Source organism: Protopterus annectens, chromosome 5.part0, assembly GCF_019279795.1.
Source record: "Protopterus annectens isolate FY-2018-M chromosome 5.part0, PAN1.0, whole genome shotgun sequence".
Classification (NCBI taxonomy): domain Eukaryota; kingdom Metazoa; phylum Chordata; order Ceratodontiformes; family Protopteridae; genus Protopterus; species Protopterus annectens.
The window spans coordinates 1193868674-1193886700 of record NC_056735.1 but is presented as its reverse complement, the minus strand read 5'-3'; the positions used below and the strand labels follow the sequence as shown (position 1 = coordinate 1193886700).

The 18027-nt window shown below is 37.0% G+C and overlaps 1 protein-coding gene across 1 annotated transcript in view; it reads left to right on the top strand.

Annotated features, from left to right (window-relative positions):
• HADH (hydroxyacyl-CoA dehydrogenase) overlaps positions 1–18027 on the top strand; it is a 625146-nt gene that overhangs the window by 447243 nt on the left and 159876 nt on the right. The window contains exon 7 of the mRNA XM_044071062.1: positions 2517–2633. Within this exon, the coding sequence (XP_043926997.1) occupies positions 2517–2633 (117 nt within the window). The remainder of the gene's footprint in view (positions 1–2516; positions 2634–18027) is intronic.

The window sequence follows — 18027 nt, the reverse complement described above, 5'->3', positions numbered from 1 at the left end:
TGCTTTTACTGTATTCCTCTTGGTTGAACACATGCTAATATTCTCCAAGATAGGTCTGTTACATGAAATTGAATGATTTTTGAGATTCCTTAATTATCCTTTTTACACCTCTTGTCATTTAATGTGACACTGCCAAGAACCTCTTAAACTGTGTGTAGTTGACTGTCATTAATTTAAGTTGGGATTTCATGACATAATCTACAGCCATGTTAACATGTCTGTTTCTGTTTTTAGGGAAGCACTGCTTTAGATTAGTGGTCAGAGTTAGATGCAGAAGCATTGAACACACCCATTTTATCTTCACGTGGATCTCTGGAAGCATTGCATTCTGCAAAGGAAAACATTTCTAGCTGGATACTATTTAGGAATGTAGATCCCACTGGTTAGACCCACTCCAAAAGTTCCTGTCCAAGATATGTAGATTTGCTGAGAACACATTTGAATCCTCCCTGTTAATACAGTACTGAAGAAGATAAGTTCTGACAGACGCATCTTACTGCCAACATAGATAAGTGCTGGCCAAAGACAATGACGGTCAGTCAGATCCATCTAGGTGTTGCATTTCACTCCTGTGCACTCATTGTTTGTAAACTGTCTACTCTCTCTCTTGTTCTACACAAGCAGCTTATTAAAATACTGTGTTGCTTATTTTAGTTTTTTTATATTGTGGCATGAACTTGCTTTTAGGAATTGTAATACTTCATTTGTCCCTTTTTGTTTTCTTTTCTCTAGTTTATATGTGATCAGTGGATATAGATGCCATAGTTTAAGGTTTTGGAATGCAGCTTTTCAGACTGAATCACAAAGAAACAAAACTCTGACATACCCCTTCAAATTCTGTATAGTGCATAAGTATTTTTTTAAAGGTTAATTTGGAGGGCTTTAATTCCTGCACCTATGTAGAGGCTATATCCCCTCCATGTCGGTGTTGTAACTCTTAAGGTTGCTGCTGCCTCAAGGCAGTGGCATGGAGATCTCAGGGATGTTATCACTGGCTGTTCATTTGTAAACTCTGTAGACTGTGGCTTTGCAGCTTTGTAGTAAATACATTGTGCTGCCTTTGAAACAAACCTCAAGGGCAGCAAAAAGCAATGTGTTGAAGTGGTGGTTAATGGTACAACATTCACTGAGCCTTGCCATATAACGATTGTGTTATTGTACGAATTTAGTTACAACTTTACCCTACTCTCACCCGCAAACATACCCAAAAAGATACCCGCAAGTAGTACATGTTCTGTGTGCATTTTTGGAGAGTTCATCATATTTCATTAGTGTGTATATTTCTAGTAAGCAGAATTGTCTGCGTAAGCTTTAATTTTTTTCTCGTTTCTCGCAAGAAGTAGCATTGGTTCTCTCATAATCGTAACATGTAACATAGAGTTGTTGCTTGTAGTTTGTTTGCATTTGTTCATTAATATGTTTCTCATAGCATGCTTAAGTTTTGATGTGATTTGTAGTATGGAAGGTACAAGGTGCTTGGGTATCTGCTGAAATTTTTAATCTCTGTAGAAATCAAAACTAGAAGCGTGATATAGTGGCCAAAAAAATGAATAGATATATCAAAATGTAATTGATTTACCTGATTGATCATTTATAGGGAAGCAGTTAGTGTAAAGTAGCAGAAAGTTGCACTTCACACTTTTTGATAGTAAACCTTGTTTTTCATTTTTAGTCATATTTGGGACAAATGTTGCTTTAGCTGTCTGTTACTGTCAGTAAACGCCCATTGAAAATGCAGTCATAAATATTTTGCCATGTCATATAGGTATTAACCTTTGGATTTATAAAAGAACTGTTAGAGTACATTAAGGGTTATCTATGAAGTTTATGCAACTGCAGAAGATTATTGGTTAATTGAAGTTTCAGGGTATCTTTCATGGCATCATCCATTTTCTACAGATTACCAAAATGAAAGGTTATGCTGTTCTGTTTAAATTTTTACAGTTCATTTCTGGCATCTGACATTCAGCTAGAATCATATTGTTGGCCCTATAATTTTCTTGAGTGTTGAAATCACATTCTCTTACTGCTCATTTGGGATTGCTGACTTCGGACGACATTTGTTTTAGTTGGAGCAGTGAGACATGATTTTTTTTTCTGTTACATATTGCTGTTTGAGACTGTGCATACTGTTAATATGCATTGTCAGCTGTTTACAGATTTAAAGAAATAATTCAAAATAAGGCCTGCCTTGTTGCTTAGAGGCACGGAGATGTCATGAAGTGTACCTTTTTTGACATTTTACCAGATATTTTTTCCTTCTGCTAGCTTCTCCACTTTTTTTTTGCTTTCCCCATAGTTGAATGTTTAACATGTGGAAAAGTGTTTATGCCAAGTTCAGTAAGGTTTCTCACTTGTGTTATTTACTATCTAGATCAAAGCACTATCTGAAGTGATTGATTCTACTTTGAAGAGAGAGGGAGAGAGTGAAAAAAATAGTCAGGCCAATGAAAATCTTGGCTGTCTCACTTTGCAGCTATTGATCAGTGTTCCCACTTTCAACCTCTTTTCCCCAGGACATGGATCAAAGGAAGATATTGATGTTGCTATGAAACTTGGGGCTGGCTATCCCATGGGCCCATTCGAGCTTGTGGATTATGTTGGCTTGGATACCACCAAGTTCATCATTGATGGTAACTACATTTCTTGCTTTTGTTTATTTTGCTGCTTGCGTATGAGTAATGAAGAAGGTTGCTGTTAAAAGGGCTGTTTACTCCTTTTAATTAACATTCTGTTTCAGATTTTCCTCACATACTGTAAGCATGCATGATCCAAAAAAATGCTGAGCTAAGTGGTGGTGACAACAGAACACCATTATTTCAGGAGTCTGTATATATTGCGTATTTAATTCTGATAACTTGAGAAAAATCTATGCTTATATGTTATCGAGAACTGGAAGACTGCCGTGACCAGAATCCGATATCATACTGCCTTTATTTTTAAAGGAACATACACTATTGTTAAATCAGCTTTATACACTGTGAAATGAACAATCATCACTTTAAAGTTCTAAATACTGTTTGCATGCTAAGGCAGTCCTTGGAATTTATTTACGTTCAGCTAATTACCTTGTAGTGGCATGTGGAAATCTTGCCTTACACCGCTTTAAAGGGTTGATTTTAAAAGAATAATATATCTGCCTCGGAAAGAGGAAAGCAATTAAAAGACCAGGAAACCTTTGTAGTGCTCACCCCCCATCTTGGTTACAGTTTTCATTTTAAGAATTCAATTACTAGCAACAAGGTCTGTTCCCTTAGCCTGCCTCATATGCCATTTTTGGATGACATGAATGAAGCTGTGTATTCTGTTGCTGTCTTCCACTTTTAACCTATTGTCTCTGTCTGATTTCAGAGTTATCGTAGCCCATGTGAATTTGGTGTTACTAGCTATCTCTGTTGTCCCTTTCACCTACTCATTCTCTTTTCTTACTACCTATGTATGCATCTGTCTCTCTCTCTCTATATATATATATATATATATATATATATATATATATATATGTGTGTGTGTGTGTGTGTGTGTAAATACCCCCACACACACACACACACACACACACACATACATTACTTGCATATAAAATACAAATGCATGAAAATGAGTGCAGATGTGTATGCACAGCTGTGTGTGTCATTCCTCTCAACTGTATAGATTTTTGGTCCATTTTTAATAAAATTGTGGTTTTCTGGCAAATTAGTGGCAAATCATTAAAAACTGAAGTTAGAAAATGATAGAGACTTTAGTTTCAGACTTCATACCCTTCAGAAAGTTCATGCTAATGCAAAACTTGTCCCTATTTTTAGGCCTTTCTCCCACTTTTATTTATGCCTTTGTCCAGATTTCTTGTTCTAAGAGGTTGAAGGGTATAGTGTGTGTGTGTGTATTTTATATTTATATATATATATATATATATATATATATATATATATATATATATATACACATACACACACAGACATCTGTATCTATATAACAGACATTGTGTATGTAAATATACAGTGTGTGTGTGTGTGTGTGTGTGTGTGTGTGTGTATGTATGTATATATATATATATATATATATAGTCTATGTCAGAACAACTAAAACTCAAACTTTCAAACGCTCACATGAGTGAACTATCAGAAACTCAAAATTGGTATTGCCCCCCACACCCCCCGCTAAATATATATTCCTACTCCGAGATCACACTACAGTGAGGAAAGGGCAAATATTCCAATCTTCACTGTACTGCGATCCCAAAATATTAACATCGACTTTCTGCTTTTTCGCTCATGTGAGCGGTTGACATTTTGCATTTTCGTCGTTCCGAAGTAGACCCTAGATATAGATATATATATATATATATATATATATATATATATATATATATATATATTTATATATAAAATATATATGTGTGTGTGTTTGTATGTATATATATATATATATATATATATGTATATATACACATTCCCTGTCAACAAATGTTAAATAAATATATATATATATATATATATATATATATATATATATATATATATATATATATTTACATATAATATGTGGAATATGCACACATGCATGTATGTACACACACAGGCACACCCCCACACTGGTAACAGCAAGACCAAGGCATTCTGGCATTATGACATCTTGGCACATAAAACCTTTCCACTCTGCCATTGTCCCAGTCCCATAATACACTACAGTGCCACTGCTCTTCAGATCTCTTGTTGCCTTGTTTAGCACTGGATACAGTAAATGGCCTCAGGCTTCTGATTCAACTTCTGAAGAAAAATATTGAATGCTTCAATAACTACACTTTTTTCCCTCCTTATTTAAGATTGTCGTTTAGATTTTTGTCTTCCTTTAATCCTTGTTTATTTATTTTGTGAGTGCTTTAGCTCTATATTTTTCAGCCCTTCACCAATTAAAGTCCTGAGTCTGCACTTGTCTTACCTTCCTCAATGCTGGGTTTTGTCAGTTTGTAAAAATGGCCAGTGCATTCTGTTAATGTTACTGTAGAAACAGAATAGGACCCCACCCCTTCACAGGAGAGGCAGAAATATTGGTGGTGCTGTTTGGGAGAGGGACGTAATATTTTCAAGTGTAGTTTTTTGTTGTAATTTTACTTAGACCACATTAAAAAAATAAATTACTAGTGTACATTAGAAACAAATGTTTATGTCCAGGAGGCATTGGAACATTCATCTTCCATGGTACTTGGTTTATTAATTCTTGCTGAGCCACTCTTCCAAAGAAGCACAAGTTTAGTGGTGTGTCTAAACATACAGGCTCTTTTCTGTCCAACACTTGAACCACAAATTAAAGTGATAGAAAACATTCTGGCTAATTTTTGTTTTCTTTGTTTGTTGTTATGCAGATTATGGAGGTTAAATCCCTGGCTTACAGTTAACACCCACTAGGGCCCATATAAGCCTAGCTATTTGATTTATATAGGGGGGATTTATTGACTGCCTCTGTCCATCAGAGAGACATAGGCACCAGACCAGGGATGAATTTCTGGTAACAGATCCGTTGGTCCAAGTCTCTCTTAAACAGGGTTAGTGAAGAACTCTCCTTCACGTGGATGGGAAGCCTGTTCCAGAGAATGACAAACTTGGGTCTCTTCAACATGTCCTAGTTATGTTGCAAGCAAAATTTAGGTCTTTCAGTCTAGCAGTTCTGATGCTATTTGTTTTGTGGATGTGCAAAAGGTTAATAAAAACAGGGTGCAGGAAGCCTGATGCCTGGAGAAGATCACCTAGAACTCTCCATGATAGTGAGTAAAGAGACAGGGCTTTTAGGCAGAGTAGGACATTGTGTTTACTCCCTATATTCTTTTTGTAAGGAATGTTACAGTTGCTGCATATGTCTGGTCAGGTACATACCGAAGGGGATATTATACTCTCTGATGGGTTTGAGGGCTTAGTACAGTGGTATGAAAGGGGTATTGTATCAGATACATTATCTAGATCTAGGTAGGCAGTATACACCATTTTCCCTTCATCCATTGCCTTAGTGTCCTATTCAAAGAAGTCCACCAGATTCAGTAAGCATGGCTTTCCTCTAACAAAGCCAAACTGGGATGGATCCAGTGTCGATAATTTCCATGATAATTCTTTCCATGGCTTTGAAAATAAGACTAGTCAGACTAATGGGTTTTTAGTTTCCAGGATCTGTTGAAGGCCCTTCCTTATGAAAGGGGGCTGACTGTCACAGTCCTGCATTCACATGGCACAAAGCCTGTTTTAAGGCTGTAGTTATTGACTCCAGGGGTCCTGATAAGTCATATTTTAAACTGTTCAGGAGGCATTGTTGGATGTTATTGAGGCCCATTCAGGCAGTGTTCTTTGTTTTAGTGAGCGTAGCCAGTACATGCTCCCAAGTTGTAATTGGAGAGGTTATTCTTGACGGTATTTTTGGGGTATGGTTGTGGGTTAGAGGGTAGTAAAGTTGGAACTAAATTTGTTCATTAACAGATTCCTTATATGGCGGGGCTCAGTGAATGTGGTATCATTAACCACCAGTTCAGCACATTGCTTTGTGTTGCCCTTGAAGTTTCTGACATAGCTGAAGAAGGCCTTATGGTTATCTTTCACCGGGGAGGCTATATTAGCCTCAAAATTGGCTGCTTGACATAATTATCCCTCTTATTTGCTTGTTTAGTTTGATGAGAGAGTTAACTTAATGGGAGTTATTCTTCCTGATTTTTACCATATTTTTCCTTGTGTTGTGTATTCTGTTTAATTTGAGATGCCACCAGGGCTGTTTGTTTCTGAGAATAGTCCTGGGGTTGCCTCTGGTAGATACAACAGCCTCTCTGCAGCAATTGACATGGATGTCCAGAGTGCTGAGAGCAAACTCGGCATAGGTTGCTGTGGTGTATGGGTTTGGGGGGGTATTTTATTTTGATAAATAATCACTAAGTAAAACAAACAAAGACCACTAGTCCACTGAAGACTGCTGTGCTAAAACCAGCAGTAACATAAAAATAAAATGTGCTGCACTGTCACCATGGAGAGAGAGTGAAAAATAATGTGTAAACAATATTAACAGCAGCATAAAAACATCACACGTCTGATAGCAAACAGATAAGATAAATCCAGGATTTCCAATCAGGATAAGAGCTTTCGGCTGTGCCTTCATCAGATCATATTGGAATTAAATCACGTATCTTTCTTATGGTGGTGTTAATCCAAACAAATCATCTCATAAGCTTCCTGCCTTTCAGTATGGGTTTTAAAGGAACCTTTCCATTGACACCAGGGTTCCTGTCTGCCTGTTAATCAGCTGTCCAGCGTGTTTCTAAGACTTCTGTTTTGTTGGACGAGTCTCCACCTCTTAAGTTGTCCCGCACTTTTTTCAGCGCTAAAAAGGAAAATTTGTGGCCAGGGTATTTTTGAATATGTTGTGATAAAGCATTGGTCTGGATGTTAAGTCTGATAATCACTAAGATCAAGCAAAATGTTATCCTTAAATTGCCTTTTGGTTTTCCCAACACACAATCCTGAACAGCTGTTATAAGTAACTACATATATAATGTTCTTGGTACAGCAGTCTGCATATGTCCTTAGTTGATAATACTCGACTAGTTACATGATGTTTGAAATGATTACTGGTATTTATGTGTGTGCATGGCTTACATTTTCTACAAGGAAAGGTGCCCATTTTGAAAGTGAAACTCTGGAGAGCAACATTTTCTTTATAATATAATAGTCCCTTCAGATTCAACTTGTTTTTAAAGGTGAATCTTGGAACCTTTTCAAGGAACAAGCAGGGTAGCTAGAGAGGCATTCATTCAAGTAAAGCTACTTTACTCTCCATTTCAGCCAGGGTATCTACCAGATGGAAAACTCATTGTGGCCTGTCACTGGGCTGCATTGTCATTTGCACAGATACGTTAATCTTTTGAGTTTAGGAAAATTAGTTTCTTGGAGCAATGTCTGTTGGAATGGGCTATTGAAATGCATTCTTAGCTTGTGACCAGTATTGGTAGCTATTAATTCCAGTCCATATGTTTTCCCTTCAAGTTGTGTCACCTTGTCTGTTTGCTTCTACTTGTAGTTGTTAATTAACAAGCTGCTGTTGTAGATGAAGCAGTTTTAAAGATATATACACTCCTTTTGATTTTAATAGAATTTTTTGGTGTTTATTTTTACTGTTACAATGTTATGTTTTACATTAGATGATTCTTGGTTATTTGTACAGTGTGTTATTTTTTTTTTACTGTTTTGAATGAAATAAAATAATTTTACTGTAAGATCTTGGAACTTGTAAAGGGCGTTTGTAGTATTTTAGGCTGTAGACCTGTTACATCAACAGTCACATCTGCCTTTGTCTTTTCCATATTAGATTGTCAAAAGTGTCTTTCCAAAGTTTTGTTGATGGGTTTGTAGAGACCCTTTTGTGGGCTAGGAAATGACTTTCAGTGCCTTAACTGTGTTATTCCCTGACCACAGATTACCAGAAATGTTCTTGACCCCCTTGTCTTTGATTGGGGGGGGTGTAGAAGGTAATTTCTTAGACCACAAAAGGGTATCTGCAAACCTATCATAGTCCAACTGTAATAGTCCACGAAGAGGATAAAGGTGATGATTTTGAGGGGAAGTGGTTGATGTAAAAAATTGCTGAATAGGATAGGTGCTAGAACTGATCTTTGTGTCATGACTGCAAAGATACTTTGTGTGGTAGAAAGGATGTTTGCAAGAACAGCAAATGTTTTGTTACAAGGTTAGATGTAGATGCACTAAAGCTGCAGGCACTGAGTAAAGTAACAGGAAGTTGTGCTTGTGGAGTTTTGTGCTTTGGTCAGGACTGCATAAAATGCTTCTGTTACCTGAACTGAATTTGTACTTTGATGAATGGCACAGTGAGGGAGAATATTACCACATAAATCCATGCTGGTAGAAAGCTGATGATGTAGTTACATAGGTAAGTAATGATCTGATTTTGAACCTTTATCTGACAGTTTGCCAAAGTTTGATAGTAGAAATATAGGCCTAGTGAGAGCATCAGGCAATTGGCTTAGCATGTTTTGAAAAGGGTGCTACAGGTGCCTTCTTCCACGTTGAGAGAGGTGCGTGTTGATAGAGGAGAGGTTGAAAAGATGAAGCTACACCTGGAGGAGTTTGTCATTACTGCACTGTATGAAGCCATTGGAATGGCCCATTATTACCTGGAGTGCAACAGTTAGGCAAGCACCCTTTAAAAGTTCAGTAATTTGCCTTCATTTTTTTTCAGGTAGAATGGAGGGAGTAAAGCCGTGTATGGCCTAGGAGTTGTATTGGTGTAACAGAGTTCGAAGGATTACCAGATTTTCAGAATTCTTGTAGAGAGCAATTTGGACTGAAGGTTGGAACTTTAGTGCTTGATTTTGTTCTACCAACCAGATCAGTGACCTCATGTCAATGTTTTTTTTTTTTGGGGGGGGGGGTGGGTTGAAGGTAATGTTCTGTTTTAAGATTACTTTTGACATCTTATGATTTTCTTTGCTTTTTGCATAGAGTGATGCAGGTGGAATGGTCAGCAGTGGAGTGGATGTGTTTCCATGAGGAATAGTCAGTATCTCTTTAAAAAAGGGTAATGGAGATCTTTTGAAATCCGTAAATCCAAACTAGATTTTCAAGGGTGACTAATTGTTGGGCAAAATAATTTTAGAGGTTAAGTAGATGACTCTTAAGTATAGAGGCAACACTGATGCATATGGTACAGCAGAAAATGGCCAAATCATTTGACCTTAATGGCATTGTGGTAGTTGTGATTTCCGATGTTATATTGGATACTGGGAGGATTTAGGTGCTTTCATGGCCAGGAGGAAGTTCTAGATGTCAGTTGACCTTGGGAAGAGGCAGACCTGGTCTGGGTAGGGTAGTAATAAATCTGTGCTTATTTGTAGTAAGCTTAGGCCTGGTTGACTTGTTAATTAATTGGAAGTGTCTGAAAGGCATTGATCTGCGTTGTGTTTAAAAGCACTGAGTAAGTTAACACTGAGGGTCCAGTAGTAGAAGGATTGTTCTGTGTTGTTTGTTTTTGTTTACCAGGAAAGTCAGACTGGGTATAATGTCCGTTTTCAGTGGTGACCCGGGAAGAAAAGCTCCAAGAAATAGTAGATGAGCTGTATAACATTTTAAACATGCTCTAAAGAGATGTGTACAAAGAAAAATACTAACATTTATTAAAATTGAATAAACGGGAAGTATCACACAATATAAAGTGTAGTAATTTCTAAGAAATGACTTTGGTTTACATTACAGAACATCAGTGAAGCAGGAAATTCAGTATAAATGTAATAACACAGCAGTAGAGTGCATCAACATTTTGTAGCTAAAAGTTGTGATATACATCTATAATCAAGTTATTTGAAAGCTGATAAGCTGAGCTCTTACACTAGTGCATTAAACTCACTTCAGTAAGAAATAAAAAACCCAGTTAGGAAGGAGTGATTTATTAGGTAAGAGGAGGAAATCATGAGTATTTGTGTGTATTAACCCAGAGATTCAGGGCATTTGCAAATTCTAGTATGATTTAGATGCAGTTTGAGGTTGTACTTAAAAGCGAGGAGGTTGTTTTTGTCTGATGGTGAAGGGAATGCTGTTAATAGTTTATCTATACTTAATTAACTGAGTGTAAGGAGACTAGAGTTTTGGGATTCTGTTAGGTGTTAGTTGATCACCTAATGGTTAAGGTGTTTGCCTTACAAACACAAGGTGCAGGGTTTGAGTCTCACAAGGGATAATTGGCTAGGCTTACAATGGCTCAGAAGGATAGTTAGCGTAGTACGAACCTATGAATGCTCCTTTTGGGTTTGTACCATTTTATTGTATTGAGGGCTGGGGGTCTTAGGGGGATGGTACCTATTTTATGTGTTATTATGAACTACTGATAGGATATGTGGTGTGGTAATTCTACCCATTTCATGTTCTACAAAGGAAGTGCTGTGATGAGAAAGGCTTGGGAGGTTGATGCACTTGTTTCATTATGTTACTGTTGAGGCTTGTTTGTTAGTATAGTCTGGAGATTGTGAAAATTGTTGATTCATACAGCAGGCTTGTAAGTAAGAGGGAAGTTTCAGTTACTGCCATGATAATCCTTGTTTTCTACTAGCTGGTGAGTAGAGTAAAAATCCTCTCATTTGATTGATTGCGTACAGCTGTGTATGTAATTAGAAAACCATTCAACAGCAGTCCGTGTTTCGAGAGCTTGTTAAGGAGAAGAGGGCAGAGATATGGTATCAAAGGCTTTTGTGAGGTCCAGAAATTGAGATGAAATAAGGTTAATTATATTTCCATTCTAATTGATTGTGTCTAAAAAGTGTATTAGGGCAGTTTTCAGTGCTATGATGGGTCCAGAAGCCATGTTGTGAAAGGGGGAGGGAGGAGTAAGTGTTCTAGCAGAACGTTTAGGGTTTCATAATGGATACAGCTTTCTGGTACTGACAAAGTGGAGATAGTATTGCATTAGGCCCCTAGTTATCAGTGGAGATATGAGGTTTCCATATTTTTGGAACATGTGATCCTTGTAAGAATCTGTAGACGGGTATAGAGAACTGACCAATTTATTTCATCTGCTCCCAGTTTAACATATTCTGCAGGAACATTGCCTGCTGCTAATGTAGCAGGCTTTTAGTTCAGGCATTTCATTGTTGTAATTGGGACTGTTTCAAATTAGGAATTTTGTCCTGTTAGGTACTGTAGCTTGAGGGACAGGATATGTATCTACCTTCTGCTTGTAGATGTGAACAGTAGTAGCTGTAAATTGTTCATTGTACATATACGCTATGGTTGCATTTGTTTCCTTTGGAAGAGGGTTAGGAGTGGGCTTTGGTACATGGCTTTAGGAGATTTATTTTTTATAATATACCAGAGCAGTTTGGGATTATGGTGTGTTGTCTGTGCTGTTGTGTAATAGTTTGCTTCATTTTAGAGAGCCTGATTTTTTTGGTAAGATTTCTTAGTTGGTGGTAGTTTTGCTTTTTGTCTTTATGCCATTTCAGTTACTCCTAGCACCTAGCAGTATCCTTAATTTTCATTGTTTTGTTTTTCAAGTTAACCAGGGTACAATTGTCACACTGATTTACTTAAATTGCAGACATACTTGTTGGTTTAACTTTGCAGAAAAAGTTGCAGTTTAGATTGTTTGGCAGCGTTACTCTGAACTGAAATGTCTAGTGCCCAGTGAGACCCTCATTTGTTGGTAGGTGCAGTTTAGAGGAGTGTTTTCTACAAGCATACCTTTCCTCCTCCTCTTCTGAGCTTTGGAGAGTCCATTATGATGTGGTCATGTAATTGTGTTTTGAGATAAGCAATATGTGGTTTAAACATGTTTACTAGATAGATAATGTCTTTTTATTTGACAAGAAGCTTTTAGAACAGAAGCGAGTCAAGATTCAACGTGACACCGTTGATTTTAAGAATGGACATGTGTTTCAATGGCCTAGGGCAGATCCTGTGAGGACTGACAGGGCCCGAAGACGTGGCTTGAGTACTTTGAATAGATGTCCTAGCTTTGTCGATGATGATGTACATAATATTGTCAGTACTGTTAACACTGGACTAGCAAATGACGATGCAGTAGGCATTAATGTAAATAAACATAATATTGTTTCCTCTGATACTGTATTACATGTCTCCACGAATGTTTGCCCAGTTTTATCCATCCCTGAAGAGGGAGGAATTTCTAATAGGGTGGACACCTGTAACGGCAGGGCATAATGAATTAGGCACACATGCCATAGTGAATACGGTTAACTTACAAATTCCTGATGGTATTTCAACTATTAACTCCCAATCAGTGACAGGAACAACTGCCTGTAGTTAGGAGGAAAGTCCCCACAACAGGACAGTTAGATAGAACCAGTGAGCATACCCCTTTCCCCATCAACGAGGTCTACAGGGGAAGGAGAAACAGGTCTATAAGCAGGGGCAGGCAGAAATGCAAGGTGTCTGGAGAAGAGCATGTGGGCCCGACACTCGAAGATGTGGGAAAAAATTCCCAGACTAGTCTGGAATATCTCAAGTTAGAATACTGACTACAGATGAAGTGAGTGTCCTTAACAAGGGGCTTTCATTTATACCCTCTAGTAAGAGTAATATAACTGATCTAGTCATTGATACGAAGTTGTTTGTACGTAACATACAGCTCAAGCTAGACTGTGGACAACAATTGGATACTAGTAGCAACCCCAAATATAAGAAACCTAGTATATATGTACCAGTACTGCACCCTTTATTAGATGCTTTCACTAAGAAAGTAGAAGATCATCTACACAAATTGAGTGGTGAGAATAATAAGAAGAAATGGTTTGGCAACTTAACCCAGAGTCAGAGGACTGCCCTAAATACATTGAGAAATGATGACAAGTCATTAGACCTGCAGACAAGGTGGGAACCGGTGGTGGTACTTGATAGAATTCAGTATGAGGAAACCATGTCACAGATGTTACGTGATGGAAGGTGTATTATTCCACTATACACATAGACGAAGTGACGACACACATTAGGAGGATATTTCATATGCTAGAGGATTTACTTATGAGCAGAATGATAGAATATGATCTGTATATATATTCTTTACTGTAACACATCCACTGATCCCTGTTATCCAAGGACTACCCAAGGTCCATAAAGATTCTCTTGATCCCCCCCATGAGACCTATTGTAGCAGGGAGCGGATGGGTCACTGAGCCACTGTCCTTGTATATAGAGAAGCAGCTAAGACCTGTAGTGGACCAATTGTCACATATTTTGAGAGATACCAAACAGTTCTTACTGGATTTATACGGTAGACTGACCACGCTACCATCAGGTTTGAATTTAATCTTTGTGACATTAGACGTCCAGTCACTGTTTACAGTTATACCCAATCAAGATGAGGTAGAAAGTATACACAGATGTTTAAGAGGAAATAGTAATTATACCATTTCACAAGTTGATATGATTTGTGCTTTACTTGAGGTTGTATTAGAAAATAACATATTTATGTTCAATGATGTAATATACCTCCAGAAGGATGGCGTAGTTTTGGGCACTTCTTGTGCCAACAGCTACGCCAACCTGGTCATGGCAGATTGGGAGAAAGAAAAGTTATTTGCCTTTGATAGTTTCACTGAGCATGTGGTCTGTGGACGACCCGTTTCTTTTGTGGACAGGTTCGGACACTGAATTGCAAGGTTTCTATGATGAAATGAACTCACTGACACATTATTTGAATTTTACGATGGAGAAATCTGACTAGTGGAAATCCTTTTTAGATGTATATAGAAAGAAGTTACCGAACGGACTACTCAACACTGGAGTTTATAGGAAGCCTTGCTATAAGAACTCCCTTCTTCACAGGGGGAGTATGCTTCCCAGTTATGTTTTTAACAACATAGTGAAGGGGCAAAGCCATACATGCATCATGTTTGAACCTAACACAGACAGGGTTTGAGAGAACTATCCCATCTATATGAAAGTTTAGCAGACAGGTCTTATAGTCTGATAGAGATTAATGCAGGTATTGAGAGGACCCAGTTGTTGAGAGACAATTTTGCACAACCTTATTTTTCAGACAGGAGTGATACCACCTGTCTTAGTACAACAAAGCATCCAAACACTTGGAAATCTGCAGTCAGAGTTTCCCTTAACTACACACAGGACATTGGCCCAGTTAAAAATGTCTTTCATAGGAATTGGGGAGTCTTAATGGCGGATTCTGAGTTAAAGGGACTAGTAGGTACTGAACCTCATTTTGTCTACAGGAATAAGATGAATTTACAGAGACTATTATGCTATCTTAGAGGTCTTAGTGGTTTGAATGAGTTTACTCTTCTATAGGTACGCAACCATGTAACAAATGTAACTTTTGTGAATTTATTTGTGTAGAATCTCATTTCATACATCCCATCACCCTACAACGGTTTGATTTTAGAGTAACTGCTACTTGTAATACCCAACATGTGGTTTACCTGGCTAAGTGCATAGCCTGCACTGCTTTTTATGTAGGAAAAACTGATAGACGCCTAAGGGACAGGATTATGGAACACCTGTACAATATACATATACAATCTCCTAACAATGCACTGTCGAAGCATGTTACACACACTAATGACCAGCATAGTTTCAAATTCCAGGTTCTACAAGTGAACACACTGAGTACCAGATGTGGAGACATTAGAAATTACACAGAGAGGGAGACGAAGATGGCCGCCATTCTGTAGACACTGTACATCTACAGCTCTCCAGATACTCAGAATAAAAATCAACCCTGAGATTATACTACAAGATTTTTTGCATTAATCGTTGGATATAACTATTCTACTACAATCAAACATTGCCTGAGAGGTAAAAGAACAGAAGGAAACTAATTAAATTCACAGGATTAGAGCTGATTGTTTGCCTGACTCTGAAAAGAGTATTAAACAAAGGATCTGTCTGACTTCTGTTTCACGATGTCAAAAGAGGAAAAAAGCATGGAAACAACAACTAAAACCAAATTATCAGCACTACAGTCACCAGAAAAAGATTCAACAATCAAAAGACAGAAAACTGTAAAACAACAGGAACTTTTAAAAACTGGAATGACAAATAAACCAGATCAACTGGCTAACATGGAAGACATCAAAACTGCTTTGTTGCCCATACAAGAAGCTTTAAAAGAACTTTCAAACCAGATACTTTCTTTTGGTGCCACATGCAGTCAAATTCTTGAAAGGATAGAGAAATCAGAAGCTAGGATATCCGAAAATGAGGACAGAATAACATTGCTTACAAAAAAAAAAGATGTTCATGGCCTGGACATTCAATCTATGCAAAACAAGATTCTGGACTTGGAGGCAAGATCCAGAAGGAACAACATAATTATCAGAGGAATTCCTGAAACTATTCAATATAATGATTTAATGTCTACCATTATATAAATACTGGAAATATTGTTCAAGGACGCTGATATGGCTAAGCAAATTGTTATAGAAAGAGCCCATAGAGCTCTCAGGGAAACACAAGCCTCAAATATTCCTAGACCGGTTTATGTCAAAATTCTTAATTACCAGGATGTAAATAAAATAATTCTAACTGTTAAAAAGAATGGAGGTTATGTTATGTGGCAAAATAATAGAGTGTCTATGGGACAAGATTTACCATTGCAAATAAGACAAGCCAGACGAGCATTAGCTCCATACTGCAAGTTCCTTATTGAAAAGAATATTAAATTCCAGATTAAATATCCTGACACTGAATTTTTACAGTTGATGGATCCAAATATTCCATTTCTACAAAAAAAGAAGCAAAACTTACCTTTTTGAAGATTTTCAAATCCCTCCCAACTTCGGAAGCTTAACTGGAACATTCAGTCTGTTTACAACAACGTGGATACTGGGATTCCATGCCCTACTATACCTCAAGGCTTCAAAATCCTTTGTTTGTTCTTTCTTCTTCACCAGGCCCTTTGGTTAATAATTAACTAGGTTTTTTTTGCAGGTCCAGCTTGTTTACAAAGATTCCACAAACTTTTACAGCTTCTACGAACTGTGTTCCTTCGTGAGGCAACAGGAAGTCCTTTAGATGCTGCTGAGGGTCCGCTTTCGTTGTGGCACATCCGGAAGTCTGTCCGCGTAATGGTTCCCCCTTCGCGAATTCGAAGACAGGATTTCATGACCAGGAAGTAGATTGCTGTGGAAGAAGGGGAACCTACTGGGAACGTAAAACGAGGCTTCGTGGACTTTTAATGTATGTTTTAACTTTATTTCTGTAAAAGGGAATGTGAATTCATTCAGGTAGGATTTAAACTGTATATTAATGTAGTGATTAAAATGTGTCATTTAATTAATATGGTAGAAGTAACATAAAGTTACCATAGTTATTTTATTTTCCTAGGTAGTTTGCCTGAATGTGGATGTACCAGTAATATTGTATTGTACTGCAATATTTATTCTCCTGCTTTTAGATTGTGTTTTAATACTGTAAATGTTTAGATACAAAGGGGTTTTAATGCTGGGATAGTTAGTAAATTAAAAACACATAATATATCCTGGTATTCCTAGGGAAATTGAAGGTTATTTTTCTGATGTGGTTCGGAATGTTTTGGGAACTGTGCTGTTTAGATATTGTTTATATATTTAGATATAGTATCTGCTAAGCATAGTTAATGCTACTTGTATTCACCAATGCTGATGGTCATCACAATGTTAAATAGATTAGATAAGCAATGTCAAATTGAATGCTTTAAATATAAATTAAACATATAGTGTATTATTTTGAAGTCAATAATATTACTGTTTAATAGAAGTACTGTCATATATCTGTTTAGGTTTGATTTAAATAAGATAATTAGATATTCTAGGGTAATATAACCAAATTATAGAACTAATAATATATGTTAACTATTAGAGAGGTAGAATAGTAATTTTGCATGTAAGGAATATCATTTGTGTTAACTAAATAATGTGTTCAAGAGCTGTAGATAGATATCAGTGTTTAGTAGGGAATGTTTTGGTTAGGTTTTGTAGAGTTAGATGTAGTTATTATAGGTTTTTTGCATGTTTTTAGTGTGTTATTTTGTAAGATAAAGAACAGTTATTTAGTAATGATGTGTACCAATAGAAGTTTATACAGTGTAAAAAAACCTAGGTTTGTCCTGGTCCAGGGGAATAGTGGATAGGCACTGGTTAGGGATAGGACGTCAAGATTGCTTCCAGATATTATATACTATGCTAATACATCTGAATCTAGTATCGTCTCTCAATTTTAAAATATACTTTAAAGTTTTAAAAATCTTAGTATGTGGATGACTCATGGAATGTTAAAGGCTTCCAGAATTTGAAAAAAAGGAAATTATTTTTTCATTTACTCCTCCAGTCAAAAGCATGTTTTATTTTGTTACAAGAAACCCATTTGACTAACGATCAATGGACTGCCCTTAAAAATAAGAAATGGATCAGAGAGGTAATAGCTTCGGAAGGGTACAACTAATAGTGCAGGGGTGGCGATTATTATTAAAAGTCAGTACCAAGAGAAAATCCTAGATTTTAAAATGGACAAAGAGGGAAGATGGTGTTATGTGATTCTTGTATCC